Source organism: Barbus barbus (assembly GCF_936440315.1).
Source record: "Barbus barbus genome assembly, chromosome: 46".
NCBI lineage: Eukaryota > Metazoa > Chordata > Actinopteri > Cypriniformes > Cyprinidae > Barbus > Barbus barbus.
The window spans coordinates 18134136-18155473 of NC_136724.1; the positions used below are offsets into that span (position 1 = coordinate 18134136).

Consider the following 21338-nt stretch of genomic DNA (forward strand, 5'->3'; position numbering starts at 1 on the left):
CTTAGAGTATTGACTTGAATGAAAATGAGACTGTGAGGGAAAGAAGTACAGTTTGTTTATGTTGTATTTTTGTATACTAAGGGCTGTTTAGCCTACAAAATACTGAAATATGTTTTTCCACAATTTTCAAATGGACAAAAAAATACAAGTAATGTAAATTAGACATCCAACCATTTACTTCCATCCTTCACAGACTCTTTTTCATCCACGCCACATTAAATATGCTGTCCACTTTGACTGAAGACACTGTATCAGTTGTGCGCTATTTGAAATTGAATTTAGAATGTTTTTCAATTTAATTTCAGAATTTGAAATGAACAAAACAGAGTTAAAATAAACTGAAATTCAAAGAAATTCTTATGAGTATATATTTTAATAAGAAAAAGGAATGTATGCTGGGACAATTTAGAAAATTCAAATCCAATTCACACTCGTGAACTGAAACAATTCCAATGTCACCTTTTGCACAACCTAGCACTCTCTATAAATTATTAGGTTTTCCTCAAGATTTCAGCATATGGCTCATATATTAACAAACTTTCGAAACAAAATTTTCTAAATGCAGAAGATATTGAAACATTGTTGGCCATAGTCTTTGTTTGGTCTCAGTGGGCTTTTGCCCTGACATGAAGATGCAGAGTGCTAAATCTATACCAGCGACTTTAATGAACATTTGAGTGGGAAAAAAGACATTAGGACAAGTCTCAGTATCTTCCTGTGAATGAGAATTCTACTCTCCCAGAGGAACATAACATGGAAGTTGAGGGATAGCACTAGATGAGACTCTCTGGAGCGGAAGTTACGGCAGACGGATTGGATTTCTTTGGTTGTGGGGGCATCCATAAATCTATAGCTCACAAGGCATCTGTAATCTACCATGCCAGAATGATAACATTGGGAGCGGCGAGGAGGGAAATGTGATACACCTGGGCCGTGTATTACATAGTCCGTTGTGTACAAAGTCTTTTCAAAGCCCCGCTGGCCTGCGTGCCTATCATGCCAGCCTGAATGAACTTCTGTTCCCAGCTCCCACCTGCCTGGCTGGGCTAGACCGAAGTGGCGGGCTGCCCGCGTTCTCCACCAGAGCACAGCCAAGTCCAGCTCTCTCAACACAATCTATTTACAGATGTACACACACTCACACTACATGTACATGGACATTATACATACACAATACCCTCAAAATTGCTCTTTTAATGCATTTTGCACAAATCAAAACAAAAATTATATACTAAAAAATGCAAATGTATAACAATATACAATGGGACACCTTTCAGAAGCCAAACTTTAAAATGTCTTTACATTCAAGAGGGGCGATTTGGGTCAGACAACTCCGTGACCCAATTACATCATCATAGCCGCTTTGGTTTGGTTGTCGGCACATTCTTTGTGCTCACCAAACAGTAAGACACAGAGCAAATCAAAGAGGAACTTTTTAATGAGGAATGCTCAACATCTGTTGGTTTGACGGGAGATCTCAAGAGGTCCATCCAATGGAGTGAAAGACAGAAATAAACAAAAAATAAGAACACCCTGAATCAACCCAGAAAGGGTGGGTGGTCGAGTTCAAAATCCCATCATGCAATAAAAAAGTAGCTAAAAGAGTCTCTTTCTCCACACATGCAGATAGTGGAGAAGTTATTTACATTCACGCCGGCAAACTTTCTTTTTTTCCTCCCTCTTTTTTTTTTTTTGATTCATGCTACAAAATGCCAAAAAACCTGATATCAAAATGTCAAAAAAGCACAATCTTAAGTTTTGTACTTGTTTCGTACATAAGAAACAAACTTTAAAGATAAAACGTTCTTTTTTTGTATTTTTTGCGTCCATATGAAGTATGTGAGCAAGTGTTCGTGTGTGCACGTGTTTTATGTGTCGATCTCCGTGCGAGTGCAACTGTACATGGCAGTGACGAGCATCATAGTCAAAGTGTGAGAGCGTTCCTGCGAGTCCTCATTCTGTATTCTTTTTCTTTGCGTTTTCTTCACTCCAGAGAGGGTGAAAGAGCGTGAGCTCCGCAGCTACCGTGGCTGGAGGGGCGTTAGATCAGCAGTGGCCTTTGAAGCGCACTGGTGCTGGGCTTAGCGGGGCAGTGCGGCGCTGAAAGATGCTTTGATAAGCTGAAGAGGAGAGACAGGCAGAGAAAGTGATAGTTTGGTGAAGAGACCCATAGAGTCGTCACTTCTGAGCAAAAAAGGCTCCGATGGTCACTCCTGCCAAGCCCAGTGCTGCCAATCCAAGCACTTTCGTTAGGTACGACAATGGGTGGAACATTGAGTCTCTCTGCTGACCGTACAACTCCACGAAGGCATCCTGAAAAAACAAAAGAGAGGAAAAGAAAGGAGAACATTAGGAACAGACTTAGAGTTTAAATGATTGCAAACATACTCCATTAGAAGTCACATTGTCCATTGTTCCACTATAATGGCCAAAAAAACTGAGAATAAATGGAACAACTAGACTCAAATGTTTGGGAACGGTTGACTCAGGATATTTGATTCTGATTGGTCAATTGCATTTTGCAGTCAAAGACCACTTAACTGAATAATTGACTGCTGAAACAGGCAGCCAATTTCCTATATATCTGTATCTAGTTCTTATGTCCTCCTATATGGTGTATCATGAACATTGTTGACCTAAACTGCAATAATGAGTGAAAAAAATGATAACTGCACAATAGAGTGAATTATAGTAATCTGGGACACGGCTGTACTTTTGGCTTCTGCAATATACTTTGATAAGGTAGGCCAAGGTCAGCCTCAGGTAACCCAACATTACCGTGATTAGCCTAATTCAGCACATACTAAGCAACAGTATTCAAACAGGAAATTCTAAAGGTTTAACCAAGACAAACCTGATAATGTACAGCTAGCTGACTAGCCAAAACTATACTGATAAAAGCAAATAGTTATCAAATATAAATAATATATCAAGGCTGTAAGGATGGGAGAAATAGTAAACTAATTCCAAAATAAAAATTGCATTTGAATATGCAATACAGAATTGGACTATGGAAGCTTCAAATATGTAGTGATGAAGTCAAATTGAGATTTTAAATTCATTTAAATTAAATGAATTTTTGAATGTTTTTGAAAGATGATTTTTAAAAGATGATCTTTGAGGCTGTATTTGATCAGAAATACATTTAAAACAGTAATACTGTGAAGTAATACTACAATTTAAAATAACTTTTAAATTTTAATATATTTTAAAATGTAATTTATTCCTGTGATGACACAAATATACAGTATACCAACAGTAAAATACTAAAAATGAAATATATACATTTATGCATAGGTATATATTTCAGTAAAATGATTGGATAATCATTGGATTATCAGTTACCAAATTAATCACTAGTTGCAGCCCTAATTCTGGCAAAAAAACAAAGCAGCAACAGATCTAAAGCACACACATTTAGTGTCTGATAGAAGGTCTGAATTGTGTAGCATGCCTAATTGCCATGTATAGGGAAATGATGTGTTTTTGCCGCAGGATTTGAGACGAGCACATCCCTCCTCGTCAACAGACACTCCACATCTGTGTAGCCAAATTCCTCCGGGACAGCGTCCAGCCCAGAGAGAGAAACACATCGAATGATAGAGAGAAAGAGGGGGCAGGCACAAAGAAGACAGCTCAAATCCATAACATTGAGCCCGGCTCCCTGTGAGCCCACTCACAGAGGAAGAGAAGGAGGAAATAGGGAAATAAAGGAAAAAGAGCGTATAAGACAGGGTCTCTGTGCCAGGGTTTCCACTGTCTCATCACTCCTACGCACAACAGTGTCTGCTGTTTCCTTCTCCAGCCAGACTCACTGCAGACTAACTAAAGTGTCTTTCACGCATCTGTATAGCTGAAATCCTACACTCAAACATAAATACTTATCTGCATTTGGCACAAGGAAATGACAGAGTTCACCCCCCTCCTGTTTACAAGGCCATTTATAAGGAAATAATTAGGTTCTTTCCCCTAGAGCAGACAGTGTAAATGAATAGTGTACAGTTAAAATGAGGGACAGCCCCTTTCTAAATAAACTTCCAGGAGAATTCACAGCCGTAGGTCACGAAAGCAACAAAACATTGCTGATGCAATCAAATGATACCATCGATTTCTCTCGATCTTCAGGCTGTTGGCAAAACCGCATGAGGCACTGGCCCCCTGCGTAAACAAGTAGGTGTTTGTGAACGTGTGTTTGCATTTACGTGCACGTAGGTGTGAGGTTTGGGGTTTTTGGGTTTAATCACAAGACCCCCAGCAGCATCCACCCATGCACTCATGTTTGAAATTTGTAAGGAATGTGTGCTGGAAGAAAACGTGTGCTGAAACTATGACAAGAACCGGTTTCTTTAAAAAAATTCTAATAAAATACCGGAATGGACAGACAGTAGTTAATAATAAAAATAGCTAAAACACAAATAGTGTTTAGTGCACTGCTGTTCACTGAATCAACTGAAACAACGGTGCGAAACATGGTGTGCTCTGATTCACTAACGAATGACTCTTATGAGCCTGTTTATTTTAGTGAATCAAACACATGGAGGCCATTGCGTGAGCCTGCAGTTATCCCTACGTAAGACTGTTTTTCTGCCATGTTTAACACAAACAAGACTCTAGAGCAGAAGGTAAAGGCTATGGCAACATCACTTCACTTCATAGAGCGTTCTATTATTATACGACCGCCAGAACCGCATATATATAGCCGAACTGACGCCTTTACACTGTCAGGACTCACAGCCGCATTCAAAGCTGCGCTGAATGAACGGAACAGCACGGCACATCGAGTTGCCTATATAATCATGACGGGTTTAATTCACCCACAGACGGAGAAGGAGAAATGATTCGCGTTCATCTTAAAATCCACTGGAGCTGCCGTCAGTGTAATCGCGAGCGCACTCGCGAAAAAGCATTTAAAATCATTGTTAATTGTTTAACTGTGTGTTGGATAGGACAAGCCTCGACTGGGCTCATTTATTTAAAAACGCGCTGTCAACTGTGATCAAACTTCCCGGTGTTATGACGCCATTTTTGATTCTGTCGCTCTAGTGTCCTGAACGCGGTTGTGACTTCAGCTGTTCATTCATAAAGTCAGATATGTATTCAAGCAGATGTTTTAATCTGCTGAATAAATCAAACATTTCAAGTCTCTCACCTGTAAGCAACTACTGTCAGTCCCAAACAGCAACTGTGAATGCAGCCATAATGTGCGTTTCTATTGATTGTATCACTGCCCTGTAATTCATTCATTCCTTTTCTTTTTAATTATTTATTGTTATTATTTTTTTATTTTTCTCTTTTCTTATTTTTTTATTTATTGTTATTTTCTTTCTTTTTTTGTTGTTATTGTTATTTATTTTGTGTAAAGTATTAATTATGAGAAAACGTTTGAATAAAATAAAAGATTAATACACTGGAAAAAATGGAACGGGCTATTTACTTAAAAATATGGTAACAATATTACACAATATTTTTAGTAGTTTTTAAGGCTTGTTTTTTTAATGGAATCTACCTGAATAAATCTCCTAAATTAATCTACGACACAATTATTAGTGAAATGTGCTCATTTATTTTAAGTTGGTTCTGAAAAGTTTGTGATTTTAAGTGAGGCCTGTTTGTATTTGAGTTATTTTGTACATTTAAAAGACTGTATACAGCCAAACAGATCAAATAGGAAAATACTTGAGAAGTACTGCACAAGCACAAGCAAAGATACTGCTCCCTGAACAAGGCTTAATGCCTCATAAGAGTAGTATTCATAACCATAAGCGCTACTCTTCTGCACAATGGTGACTATTGCACTGCACAATGGAAACTTCAATGTAACAGAAACTCTTTCAAATATCAAACATGACTGAACATTAAACATTAATAGACGTTTCCCTTCACTCAAAAACACATAAAATAGCATTTAATTTACTCTCCATATCCAGCCATATGCAAAGCATGCTGGGAACTAACAATCATCTCTAAAATAAAACTGCAAAATTGAGCTAATTCTCTTAAAATAAATAGGTAGCCTCCTTTCCTTATTTTTTTGTTTTGTTTGTTTAATCAGTTCCTCAATTCCAGCCTCAAAACTGCTGAAGTTTCCTTTAAAAAAATGTTAAAAACACATCTCTTGGTTTTATTAGTAAAAAGTCCTCAATATTTTCTATACAACACTGAATCACAATATCTGTAATGAAATACTCACTATTTGTAATTATCACCTTCATTTTTTTTATGAAAATTACAAGACCCACGATTCACTTTTTACAGTGTAGCAGAATTTACTATTATTTAATTTACTGTTATTATTTATTGATAGTTTAACTAAAGAATTCATCAACTGATAAGAAAATAATAAATTGATTAGTCGACTAATCGAAAAAATAATCGATAGATTAGTCAACAATAAAAATAATCGTTAGCTGCAGCCCTAATCCCAATGTGCATACTCCAAAACAGTATTGAAAATTACTAATATCACACAGAATGAATAGTATGCACATTGGGACGCAGGCATTGTTTTTTATGAGCGTACGCACACTGGCGGCACCATTCGGCGTCTGTCCGCGTCGCCTAGCAACGATGAGCTGGTTCGTTTTAGTGAATCAAGCACATATAACTCAACCAGTTTTGCCCAATTCCCTAAGAAATGTCTCTTATGAGCTGGTTCGGTTAAATGAATCAGAAACATATGTCGACCAGTGTAGACTGATTCCCAAAAAAGAAACTCTTGGGAGGCAGTTCATTTACGTGATTCAAACATACTGTATAACTCAACCAGTGTCGTTTGATGAATACCGAATGTCAGTTAGTTTTAGTTAATCAAAAATGATTATTAAACCATTGGAGCAGTTACTGAATAACCTGATTAATTTATACTGAACCACAACCTATTACTTTCATGTTATCAAATTCAAAATTAACCAAGAATCTTTTTGTGTATGTAGGTTTGTTACCATATTTCTCATTTAATATTTTTATATAATTTACAGTCAAATAAGTCTGTCGTATTACGTATCTAGTGCATTAAAGTCTAAACTAACAGATAGTTGAGCGCAATATATGCAATAAAATATTGGATGTTTTTTTTTTTCAAACATTTCCTTAAAAACACAAAAAAAAAATCTTTAATGGAACTGTTAAGGAACCCGATTCGTTAAGCAGAATCGGAACCAGAATCGTTAAATTACTTTCAATTCCCATCTCTAACTAAAACTGTGCGTGTATCTTCAGATCCCCATGCAGCATGCAGTTCCCTACTCAATAAGTAAAGCAGTGGTTTTATTGTGGCTGACAGTGGTGCGTGATCATCCTGCAGGCGCTGCTTGGGCCCGAGCTGGCCCAGCGAGGGGGCCGCCCTACGCCCAACTGTTTGAATTACATTATTCTGTGCTTCATGGGCAAGAGAACTTCAGTCGAAAAGAGAGAGAGAGAAAGTAGTGCAACACGGCCTGTGTGAATTTCCAGAACATGCTGGTACACAGAGCGTTTGAATCCAAAAACATCAGATAAAACTGGCCGTGACTTGACAGGTATACTGGGATAGTGAAAGAAATGGTGAGCGGCTTTCTGAGGTATTTAAAATTAAAATATGCTGATGCAACATAAAGCAGCTAACTGTGTTACAGTTCATTAAATACAGTCATATGAAACAAAAAAATGGCACTTGGACAAATGACGATTTGAGTCTTGAGTGAGGGTTTTACCAAAGAGACTAAAACATGAGAAAAATTAAGCAATATCACGAAAGAATGTTGTATAAATTAAATTATAAAGTATAAATGAATTATCACTAAGTGTTTTGTTGCAACTTCTGGCAGACCAACAGCATAATTGGGAATGTGATATTGCTTTTATATAAGAGTACAATAAATAAGTTAATTTTAATTTTCACCAAATTTTTAATAATTAACTGGTGATTTATTCCTGAATGAATCAGTGTTTTGAAAGAGATAGTTGAATTAATAATTAAACGACTCTTAGGCAAAATCAGTTGTAAAAGATTTAATAAAGACATAAAGACAGTCACTTGTCTCCATTACTGGCATAAAGATGTAACCTTGAAACAAAACTCAACACTAATGGAGACTGACATCCTGTCTGTCATTTGAACTTTTTGTTTATCAAAGAATCATGGTTTTCACAAAAATATTAAGCACCAGAACAACACTGATTATAATAAATGCATATTAGAATGGTTTCTAAAGGATCATGTGACACTGAAGATTGGAGTAATGCCATCACAGAAAAATTACATTTGTAAACGTATTAAAATAGATCTTTTAAATAGTAATAATATTCACAATATTACTGTATTTTTTATTAAATAAATAAATGATAAATGCAGCCTTGGTGAGCACAGGAGACTTCTTTCATGAATAATACAAAAACTTACCAACCCCAATTTTTTGTTCAAAAATCAATTTTTAGATATTTGCACATCCCTCGTACAACATAACACAATTTGCAGCTAAAAAAAACACAACGTGAAGAGAAAGGTGGAATCAAACTTGGGTTTGGACCAAACAATCAAACCTGATGCCATCTGCTCCCACAAGGGAGGTACAGAGCTGCAGGTGTGCACATCCTCCAGCAATCTGAGCAAATCACCAATAGCATTCCAAAAATGATCAACCTGCAATGATCTAATAGCTGGAGGAGAAACAAGTGTCTTTATTCCCTAGCTGCACCGAGGTCACGCTTTATTCCAATTTACACCATGTAGCGAGTTAAGTATATTTAACCATGACACAAAAGCCAGGCTCACCATTTGTTTGCACCACTAACAATGGCTGCCAGCCTTATTATCAGGAGAAAAGCTCCTTGCTATCTCTTAAGACATTTCCGCTCCTTTCTCTCTCTATTTATCTATCTATCTTGTCCACCTCTCTCTCTCTTTCTGTTTCTGTCTGTCTGTCTGCGCAGGTTATAAGAGCACTTGGCACAGAGTAACGAAGAGGGAGAGGAGAGGAAAGGAGGGAGGGAGGGAGGGAGGTGACAGATGACTAAAAGAGGGCTGTAACAATAGCACAAAATGAGCTCACAATACATTCTAATAAGAGCCACAGGAATTAGTGCCAGCGGAGATGTCAAACCCGAGCGGCTTGCTCGGGACGAGATGTCATCGCCAGCATGTCTGACTGCTGCCGACGTGATGAGGGCAGAAACGAGAGTCCCGGCTGCCCCATCAGCGGCGGAGGTGACAGGACCAAGCTGGGAGGTGTTGATGGCCACGTGTACATCCCTGTTTGCTCTCGTTTTTTCTCTCGCATTGGTAAACATCCTCATTAGGGGAGCTTCCGCCCTGTGTTTGAACAGACTCTTGTCTGTTTGCCCAAGGCCTTTGTTAATGGCCTCCAAAAGTGGCCCCTTATACACACACACAGGTACTGGCAGACGCGAGCAGATGCGATAATACCAAGCTATGGTAATCGTACGATCAAAGAGGAGAAAATGCGCAAACGATGTCCAACGGCTCACACAGAATTCGCTCTAAGCCTGCCTCTTCCTCCATCTCTATTTCTGTCCTTCCTGTAGAGCGTCGGTCAGACGCAACAGTGTCTTGGCACTCTGTCTAAACCAAAGCACCTTAGTGGCCCCTAATGTCCTCGGAAAGGCACAAAGCGGTGAGTGCCAAAGGTCTAACAGAACCCTGCAAGACTTCCTGTGGTGGAGGAGGTTTGGAGAGGCATGTTGCAATTTGAGGATGGAAATGAAAGTTAATGAGATCAAATATGAAAAGCGTGGACAAACCGGTCTGGCTGAATGCATGAATGGAGGTTTGCAAGCGGGCAGCTTTTAAAGCCTTGTAAGGCAAGCGGCAGTTTCTCGGGACTAAGTTCCGTATCAAGTGCGCCGGTGTCATCATATCCTCAGATTGAGCATGAAGAGTTCTGACAATTGTCTTGTCGCTAAGGAACTTTGCTATGACTTCTGTGCTCAGAATAAACATCTGATCTCATGAATATTGAAATAGAGCCTCTTCAGTCAGCTAAGCACCGATGCTCATACATCTTTCAATGACGCAAGTGTCTGTGGCTGTCATGCTGGCAGTGACATAAACCACAGGACAACTGTAGATCACAAGAGGGATACCTGCAGGAAGTTTTCATGGACAGCAGGATGACAACTGAAATTATGTGTTGTATTCAAGTAATAAATCACACAGAATTATATAAATAACCAACACAACTTAGTATTAGCATACACTAAAATGGGTCAAATAGGGTCACATTGGATTTTTGTGGCTTTTAGGTTTGACAAAATATATAAAAAAAAAATTCAATAAGTTGACAAAAAAACATATTATACTGTTTTGGTGTACACTACCATTCAAAAGTTTTTGAAAAATCTCATGCTTAGCAAGACAATATCTTTTTTATAAAAACAGCAAAAACAGTAATACTGTAAATTATTATTATAATTTAAGCTACTGTTTTCTATTTTATTATATTTTAAAAAGTAATTCACTGGGCAAAGCTGAATTTTTAGCAGCTAATACTTATAGTTTTCAGTGTCACATGATCCTTCGGAAATCATTCTAATATGCTGATTTGCTGCTTAAGAAACATTTGTTATTATCATCAGTGTTGAAAACAGTTGTGCTGCTTAATATTTTTGTGGAAACAGTGATTGTTTTTGATGAATAGAACAGCATTTATTCGAAATAGAAAGCTTCTGTAACATTATAAATGTCTTTACTGTTACTTTTGATGCATTTAATGCATCCTTACGGAATAGAAATATTAATGCACGAGAGCATTAATATCACTGCAAACGTAGTGAAGGAACAAAGAATATTTTGCCTTTTTCACTCACACACACAGGAAACGCAACAGGAATCATTTTAATTTAAATGCATATTAAACACGCACAGGGGAACTGACCCGTGAATGTGAATCAGCCATGTTTGTCAGACTTATCAATTATAACAGTACCGACTTAATAAATCATCAGACTAGAAAAACAAATCCTGCATAACTAGAGGGATGAACCTGCCGTCTGCCGCAGATGGTGAACAGACCCACACATCTTTATATTCATTATTAAATGAGACTATGGTTATGAACAACAGAATCGCCCGAAGAGCGTCTCATACTTCCCGAACAGATCGTGGCTATTTTGTGTTCAATAGTATAACAGGATCAAGAAGCCATGAGCGGCTGAAATCGCAAAGCTTAGCAGTAAGAGGAGGAAAAACCATTACCACCAAACCTAGTGGAGACAAAGATAAGATGCTGCTGGGACTCTCTGCCAACTCAGTTCCTTGTTAGACACAGCGGTCAGCGCTGAAATGGCATCTGACCCTGACCAGAGCCCAGATGCTAGATAGCCATCCTCCAGAGCTCAGTGGGTCAAAGCCATCAGGTCTGAGAAATGGCGCTAATGTGGAGCCAGGGAGGAAGATTGCACCTTGACCTTGTAATCTGATGCATCCGAAAAAAGGTAAAGCTCTCCATTAAACTGACATTGCACTGAAGAAGACAAGGCTATGTCTCCGGGCTACGGGCCTCCTATATTTAACAGCATTATTCATGCCCCCCCCTCCCCCTTTCATGCCTCTTTCTCCCTCTCTCTCGTTTACATATTCTCTCTCTACCAGACATTCGCTATCAAATTATTTCATATACAGTGCCTGGAGCAGGTTTCATCATTCACTTTTTAAATCTTATCAGGTTAAATCCATTGCAACCAAAAAGAGAATATTGATTTTTGTATTTTATGTTTTTTTTGGCTGAACAAAAAATAAACAGGCAGGCGGAGTAAGATATAAAATCCCTGATGCTGATGTATAATAATAAATACACCTGATAATGATTGTAAACATAAAATGTAGACAACTATGGTGATTTCAAAGAAAATGCATCGCAATAACAGTACAATGTAATGTGCTTAGGATCAGTACACATAAAACGGAAAATTATGTCATTATTTATACACCCTCATGCCAATTCAAACCCATATAACTTTCTTCTGTGGAACACTACTGGTTCCACTCAGCATGCAATTACAAAAAAATGCCAACTGAATGAGTAGTCTATTATAAATATTATAAAATGTATTATTTGAATTCATTTACAACTTGATTCATTCTCATTTTCAACTCGCTGCTTTCAACTATTATTTGCACGTTCATAAGAAAATTAGCAATATTCAATTCATGAACAAATTGTTCTTTTAAATGAATTTTCTCTCATGGCAAGATTTTAACATGGTAATTATGGATATGATAATGTTAATGTATTTGGTCTTGGTGGAATAGATCTGCTACGCTGCTGTATTGCTTCTTCTGTTGGTTATTGCTGTTGTTGTAGATTATTGCTGAGTAGCTGCAAAGCAAGTACAGGAACTTATACTGCCAATACATACGCAGATACAGTGCTGTGAGTATTTAAGACTGCTGCTACACAAATAGCATATATAATAACCCATAGCAGATCTTTACAGGTGGAACTGGGGAAGGTGGAGGGTTTCAGAGGAACTCTGAAAGCATGCTGCGAAATGCTCTAGTGCAGGGGTAGGCAATGTTGGTCTTAGAGTTTAGCTCCTACCTTGAAAAAACCTCACCTGCCTGTAGCCCTAGTAATTCTGAAGACCTTGATTAGCTTGTTCAGATGGATGGAGCTAAACTCTGCAGGACAGCGGCACTCCAGGAAGAACGATGCCTACCCCTGCTCTAGTGAATGTTAACCAGCCATTTAAATGTAAAGTAGTAAGTTTATTGGCTGCGTATGCAACATGAACTAATCAGCTTGTGCCAAGTAGTTTAATGCTGTGAATAATTGTTTAATTGCATTAACAACCCATCAGCCTGCGCCATCTAGAATTTCATGACAGAACCTGGCAAGAAAAGAATTGACCCAAAAGAACAATCCGGTCGTGAATTGGATTTTGATTTTTCTCCTATGAACGTGCCAATGAAAAATGGTAAAGAATTTTTTTTTTTGAACAATGATCCAAATTCTGGTCCAAAAACAATATGACCAATTTTGTGTTTTTGTGCATTGTCGGGGAAAAACAGCATACAAATGTTCAAAATCCACAAAGTCACACAGGTTTGGAACAGCAGGGTTAAGTAACTAAGTAATAAGAACAGAAATGTTTGATTTTTAGACTGAACTAAACTATCGCTTTAAAACAAACACACACACATCTGTTATATATTCTGGTTAGGTGCTTAGATCTGTTCATAAATACATTTGCCATAAGCAGTAAAAGTGCTGGCTTTATTGATTTTCAGTAAGTACAGATCTATTTTTTGTATTCGTTGGGGGAAATAACGGGTTGCTGGTTCCTCCCAGCATGCTGAATGTTCCGTTGCGACAAAACACAAGTGAATTCGCTCCATCCGTTTCAAACTGCTTATCCAGGACAAAACATGTCCTCTTTTTTCCCAGTGCTCTTCAAGGCCAGCGGGGGTTTGTGAAAAGTGAGGTACACTGGGATTCAGAGCTTAGGCCCCATGGCTTCCACATCAAAGTGAAGCCTCTGGTCTACACACGTAAGCTAGCGGTTCTGCGTTCCCTAATTCTCTGTCTGATTCCGTCTGTGTGATGTGGCACCCTGAGGACTCGACCGCTGAATAGGACCACAGGGGCCCCTGCAGTCACTACTGGTCCAACCCAACTTTGTCGAGTGGTGAAACTCACCTACTCTCTGTTCTCCTAATGACTGCATATTACTGTCTAAAAACAGCTCCATTGTAACTAATTAGACAGACCGCATGTCTCTTTTTATCTCAGGTCGGGCGGAAAATTGGTGGGCCGTGTCTTGTTTATATGGAACAGTACAGTACTTAATTTAAAATCTTACATTATCACAAAAGAAATGTATTGGGAAGGTTTTGCAAACTACAGGAGTATGAAAAAGATCTTACATAACCTTATGAGCAATTGTTAAAAATAGCCTAAATATAATCTTAGACACATAATCAGAATTTAGAACCTCAGCTATCTAATCTTTTGGTTTGCTCAAGTTCCATTTAAAAAGAGAAAATAATTAAATGAGAAGAACAACTTTAGTATTTTATAAACATGCTAATATATTTGTAATATTTTTATTTTTGATGGAAATGCAGCAAAAATGTATAATTTTTTAAAATGCTTAAAAATACTAATATACAAATTACTTAAAGTTCTTCATGTTATTTAAAATATTTTCTTGTTTTGTTTGGAAATTGTTTGGAACAAACCAAAATATATTACAGCTCCACCTCTAAACTGATTGGATGAGCTGCTTTAAGATAGCCTAAAAATTATCTTAAACATCCCTTTCTGCATTTTTCTACATTTTTTTGTGTCCCTTTTAGATGTATATTGACATAAGGCTGGCAGCCACACAAATACATCTACTGTAATATAAATGGTAAATCAAAAGTACCAGCTCTATAACAGATTTAATCAAACAATGAATCTGATAGATTAATGATAGCTAAATTACAATGATATACGATTTGACGCATTATATCTACGTGATTCTAGGAGCGACGTTCAGTTCAGTCCAGTTGCTATATATCATTTCTTATCTCTTCAGATAAAAAAAGTAATGTAGCATCTAGCGAACGCAAGTCATCTGTGATCCCTCAGAAGGGCTTGCTTCACTTGCTTATTTAGGCTGTGTGGTGTTTTCTGGCATTCTCCTATCATAAACAGCCTCTCTTGTGTGAACGGAGTGATCTTCATTTTCCCAGGCTGTTTTCATATCTAAAGCCTGCTCATTCATCCACTTTCATGCTTCATAAAAAAAGAAAGAAAAAAATTGCCTTATGACAGGATAGAAGTCAGACATGAGGTTACATAGGGGTTGTGCCACACCAAGAATATTTGGCAACAGTACAGATAGTAAGCAGTTAAGATAAGTGACACACAGATCTCACATTTCTTTGGTGGAATGTTGCACATAAAGGCTGTTTCTGAGATTATCCTATTTAATAACAATATTTAAAAATTGCAATAGGTAAGAGACAGGATTATGAATGATAAACTAATTACGGCTGACATACTAATTCCATCACCAAAAACTGAAAGGTGCTGCTTTTAAATTTGATAACTGATGAAACATTAGGGGTTGCTATGCTCACATGGTTCACATAAAAATTTAAGGGTTACATATGCAAAATTTCAGGTCTGATATAATCCACTACAGTGTAAACAGTTCAATTTTGCAATCAAGTTACTGTATGTCGTACTGTATCGTGTATCTTGTCAGTGTGTGCACTTGCTTGGCCATTTGTAGTTGATAAACAGGAAAGTGGGTTCAAGCGCCAGCAGAAGGCAGTGTAATGAAGTGGTCTTTAAGAGAAGCAGTCTATCAGCGGAAGTTTAAAATCAGCTCGTAAGTGTATTTACTTGTCTCAGTGTTTAGCGCATTTGCCGTTGCTAGGAAACGCTTATTTTGTTTACTAGGATGAGAGTTGCTGAAATCGCGTTTGGTCTCGTACTGTATCGTGTATCTTGTCAGTGTGTGCACTTGCTTGGCCATTTGTAGTTGATAAACAGGAAAGTGGGTCCAGCTGAATTGAAATGATCATTTGTTGGTTTGGTATAATAAAGGTTATTATACCGCGGCAGCGGTCGCGGCAGTCGTCGTGTGAAGCCCTCTTAGTGTGAAGACCAAAGAGTGTAAAGACCATCGACTCTACCGTGCGACTCCACCGGGCAGGGACACCGGCAAGGGATAGTAGTAGCTTTTTATTTAATTTTTTCATTGATATGTTTATTATTGAAATGTTGTTGTTATATGCATGTGTTAATTTTATTTAATTTCTTTATTTTCTTAAATATGTGGGTAGATAGTATTTATAGAGTTGTAACTTTTTAGTTTTAGTTACTTTTTCTTATTTGTAAGTCGCTTTGGACAAAAGCGTCTGCTAAATGACAAAAGTAAAAGTAAAGTAAAGTATGTTCTATGCAGCAGTGCATGTTGTGAAAGTTGGGAGGAAAAGCACTGAGGGAATGAGAATGTGAGTAATTAGCATTTGATTTTACAGAAGTATTCAATGAGAACATGTTTTTATTCATGAAAAACAGACAACAAATGCTGACACATCAATGATCATGTTGCTGAAATTACTCGACATATGCAAAAACATGACTGTTTTACTTGCTAGGGCCACGAGTGTCAATCTTGCTTGCAACCATAAAGTTAGAAAAATCTGGAACATTTCATTCTTCAGTTATTCTTACATTTAGCCTACTTAAAATTAGTACAAAAATAAATGTTTTACAACCTTTAGGATGTTTAAGAATTAAACTAAATGCCTTTTACTTTCTAAAAAACTATAAACTATCAATCAGGGGACAGAAGGCATGTAGTAGATTGTGTACAACAGGTTTTTCAAAAACTTTTGATCATGTTGATAATTTACAGGCCTTAGAAATGTGTATATCAAATATGATACAGTATAAGCTTTATAAGGTTAAACAAGGCACTTACTGTACACTCCTGGCATTGTACATTATAAATATTTGGCTCCATGGAAAATAGCTAAAATTTTCTTTACATTTATTGCAAGTCACAGATAAAAGTGCCTGCTAAATGTATACATCTAAATATAACACTTCCTCATTTCAGCCTTTAATTTCTCCTCCACTATATTGTGTCAAATATCTTCTATTTTTAACTAACCCAAAGAGATAAGCTGTGTGTGGCCAACAAAGAATAAAAATGGGGTTCCCACACAGTATTCTGTTCTGCTGCAAAAAAAAAGAAAAAAGAAAACATTGTGTTTCCATGCTCAGCTGAATAACATGCAGGGTAGTGGGTGTTAGGGGATGTGGGAACAGAACACCGATTAGGATGGGCACCGAATATTGCCAACATGTGACAGGTGTGCCTCTTTCCTCACCCACTCCTCCTACACCCACCCAAACTCAACAGTGGGCCGTTTCCTTCTTTAACATACAGTGTTTGTCTGTTGCCAGTTGCCAGTCATAACACATGATTACATAGGAGAAAGAAGTCAGCTGCTTCACACAGTAAAATATACTAGATTTCTTCTCTCATCCATATCGGTATAATATCTTACTCTTTCCAGACATCCAAAGAAACTCAAATATCACACAGTAGGGCTATTCACAGACTCCAGTGGACTATAACATTGATCAAATGTCATCTATGATGGTATGGAAAAACCAGCAGGTGATGTAAGAGTGAAACCTTGAGAAAGCCGGCTATGATGCACCAAATACATAAACGCTGGAAGGGAAACATGATTAGCTTATGATTAAAACTTTTACCCTTACCACTGAGAAAACACAGTGACACCCGGCAGTTACGGAGGGGGATTTCCAAGTGTTTTGTAAACAAAGAAGCAAGTACTAAATCAAACAGGAGGGTGCTGGGTCGTAATAAAGATATGGCATTTTGATGTAGAAACAAATCAACAAGAAAACCAATACAGACTCCAACTGGGAAATGATATGACTGCTTGAGGATCATGCATGAAAGAGCACAAAGAAAGGTGGAGAATCATATCTATGATGTTTTGTTTCAAAGTAGAAAGAGAGAATAGGTGATAAAGAGCAAGTGAGGTGTGTTTATAGAGATGTTTGGTCTGGGTTATTGTGCTGACCCAATGCTGAATTTCCCGCAACCTATGCAAATTCATTAAATCCCATCCATTTGGTAAATCCGTTTGGATTAACGATCTGATCGAGCCATTATTAGCTAATGTGGTGGGAGTCGGGACTCATTACGCATCAGCTAAGTTTGCATCCATGAGCTTGTGTAAATCTGCACAAATACATGGTAAACCCAAAGCATGACGTGATTCAGCCAAGTAGAACATGTTCCTGGATCAACATTCGTGGTTGCTCCTGGAACAATATTATTATCAAACAAGCCCTACGCTTAACCGTAACCTAGATGTCTAAAATTTGACTGGTTAAGAGGAATGTTGTTCTTGGACTAACAATGATGCTGATCCAGGAACACGTAAATCATGTTAAGCATAAACCTGGTTGGAAACAGCTCCAATCAGGACTGCAAAGCACTACAGAGAGTTGTGCGCTTAGCTGAGTGCATCTCAGGGTCTGCTCTCCCCTCTCTGCAGGACATCTACCTCAAACGCTGCAAAAATAGAGCTGTCAAAATCATCAAGGACTCAAATTACCCTGCTAACCGTCTATTCATTTTGCTTCCATCTGGTAAGCGCTTCCGTAGCCTGATGGCAAAAACTGAGAGACTTAGAAGGAGCTTCTTCCCCCAGGCCATCAGGCTCCTAAACTCTAACTCTGTGTCAAAACATCACTTGACTCCATGTAAATATCACCATATCAATAAGCTATTCATAATTTTTCTCTACCTCATATTGCTGCTATTTAAATACCCTGTACAACTTTTTTGCACATTATTTTGCACATTCCTGTTATATTACTATTTAAGTCAACAACATACTGACCTGCACATTTATATTTATATTTTTTATCTTTTATTTTATTTTATTCTTTTATTTTTTCTACTTTTCCTTTTTCTTAATATTTGTATTCTATATAATTGCACTGTCCTTGGAGCGGACCTGACCTACATTTCACTGCTGGTTATACTCTGTATAATTGTGTATGTGACAAATAAAAATCTTGAATCTTGAATCTTGGATGAAGAGCTGCACAAATAATCAAAATGAAACCAAAACTGCAATATAATTTGTATTAAGTAAGTCTGCATTTGCTGTGTGCTTCTGAGTGAGGCTTTAAAAACTGCTGTAAACTGAACATAAACTTAAAAGTCTTCCTTCAGTTTTCTGCCAAAATAAAAGCCAGAGGGTTTATTGTGTGAAAGAGAAGAAATTTTGATAGAAAAATATTACTAATGTAATGGGTAAAATACCAAAACTGATAGATTCAGACCAAATTCAACTGCACAGAATTTTTTTTTTTTTTACATAGATATTTTAGGCCTATTTAATTGCAATGTGTTTTTTTTCCGGCCACATTATACTGCAGCTCAAGCTGCAATTCCACATAAATAAATAAATTAATAAACCAAAACAAATAAATGTAAATAAATAAATAGCGATACAATTTTCTCTGGTCACATTTGTTTTTTATCATACTGCAATCGCAAACTGCAAATAAATAAATACTTTTTTTTTAATTAAGAGCAAGTAGATTTCCTCTTGCCAAACTGAGTAGCCCTAGCCAGAAAACATTTAATACTGTTATTTCATTAACAATAAAATGGCACTGAGATTATATTTGCATACAACAGAACAGAAACAATGATAACGATAACTCAAAATGACTACTTAATCCATCAGTCATAAAGTAACATTGTAATCATTTATAAGAAATTTTTGGGGAAATTTTAAACAGTAAAAATCCTTTCCTCCAGATTTTTTACCAGCCATGTGATACATTTAACTGTAACCAGCAAAGCATGGCATCATACAAACGGCACTTGACTTTACATAAGTGTGTACACCGGTGGTTTGAAGTGTGCGAGTCAGGACTTTCTATAGAGGTTTATTTGTGCGTGTTTGGGTGTGGGGGTTCAAGTGGAGACTCTGAGTCATGCCATGGACAGGCGCTTCATTTGCATGAGGTGAAATCCCTGGGCAGGCAGCGATATGCTGACAGATACAGCAGAATGGGGAGAACATTTACAGACTACTCCTCACCAGAGCGCTACGTTCCAGCAGCACCCTGCAAGCGAGCAGACGGGCTGACGATGCTCATCTGGGTGAGGTGTTAAACGCTGACAGCCGAAGCACAATTCTGAACCGTCTGCTCGCCCTAATGAAGCTAGCCAACGTTCGCCCTCATCTGTCGGGTGCAGCTGATGGAGGCGAAAAACTGTCAGATGCATGAATCATATTTCTTCTCTAGCTGCCCGAGCTTTCAAATTTTACTTCACAAACAAATCAATGAAGAATCCCCTAACAACTCATCTTCTCCTCGCTTTGTCTTGCCGGCTGTCTTTCTCAAACAAGCCTCTCCAACTCCCCGCCCTCTGTATCTTTCTCGCTCTATGGAGTTTAAGCCGTGCAATATCCATAAGGTTCTCTTCATCAGCTCTTTTCTCTCACTACCTCTTATGTCAGTCGCATGCAGCTGGGCTTTGAAAAGGAGGAGTATTTGGTGTCATCTTTCGGTGCAATGGGAACACAGAAGGGAGGGTTGCCTGGTTAGAAGGGGAAAGGGAAAGACACAATAGTGCAGAGTCTTGTTTGAAGTCTGAACCGCAGATTTTTGGGTCTTGGCTTTACACCACATTGGTGTTACCAGCACCTCTCAGGTTCCAAACTCATGAGATTGGCAACTCAATCCCTCCCCCAAGGCGGAAAGAGTTGGAAAGAAAGGGCAAAAGAAACTGAACGGGATAGAAATATTTTCAGTATGCTGTCAGAAAGCAGACACACACAATGGCTGGTCAAATAGCTGAGGCTCAACGTCAGTGTAAAGTCAGAAGGGGAATTTTGGAGTTTCGTGAGCCTACGCCTCGCTGGTTTCATTCCCAGCAGCAGTGGAGTCTAACTTGGGTTCCTTAAACCAAAACACAAGGAGACAAACTGAGAAACTAAAGAATTGATGCATTTATTGTACAATTAATATAGAATGCACTCTTAAAAATAAACGTTCCATAGGGGATTGTTGCAGCAATACTATAGAAGAACCTTGCAATGAACAGTTCCTAAAAGAACCTTTTTTTTTTTTTTTTGGTTCTAAAGAACCTTTTTCCACTATAAAGAATCTCCTTGTTTTGTGCAATGTAAATGTTCCATGGATGCTAAATGTGCTTCATGGAACCGTCAATGCCAATAAAGAACTTTTTTTAAGAGTGCATCCTTTAAAATATCTACACAATAAAAAAATTTCACATGCCACCTGTCTAGTCAGACTTGGTTACATTTCTATAAGCGTATTTGGTTGTTAGTTATATGAATGGGTGAGGGATCAGCAGTGCTCACTTCCTAACACAGCCATAATGGACCCTTTGAAATCAAATACCCATTCAGCCTTTTGTATTGAGGCCTTCATAACATGACTGAACGATTCAATTATTCAATATCCTGCTTTGTGCCATTTATTGATTCTTCTTTTTTCAAAGTTTCCATTATCCTGTTACCCTTACCAACAAGATTCATTAACTGGAAGCCTAGAGAGCAGTTGGACTGCAGAAACAGCATCTAATAGGAAGCTTTAAGGGCGGACTCATGAGGCAGATTTGCAAGGTCATTTTCAAAGGGGCCCATAACTACAAATTAACAACTTGTTCTAGTTCAATCTGCATTCTAGATTCTCCTTCACTCACTCTCTGAATGCTAAATTGGCTTGGTTAAAATGAGTGATATTTGTCTTGAAGCTACTTGAAATTTTCTTGCTGTTTTGGACTATGAAATGAGATGATGGCCC

At 37.8% G+C, this 21338-nt stretch overlaps 1 protein-coding gene across 2 annotated transcripts in view; it reads right to left on the minus strand.

The window, feature by feature from the left end:
• Positions 1-358: 358 nt before the first annotated feature.
• Positions 359-21338, minus strand: part of LOC306864883 (apoptosis regulator Bcl-2-like) — a 50174-nt gene continuing 29194 nt past the window's right edge. Inside the window, exon 2 of one of the 2 annotated variants that reach the window (XM_079409159.1) lies at positions 359-2313. In XM_079409159.1, the coding sequence (XP_079265285.1) occupies positions 2179-2313 (135 nt within the window). In that variant the 3' untranslated portion in view covers positions 359-2178. The remainder of the gene's footprint in view (positions 2314-21338) is intronic. The other variant, XM_079409158.1, reaches the window with a different exon arrangement.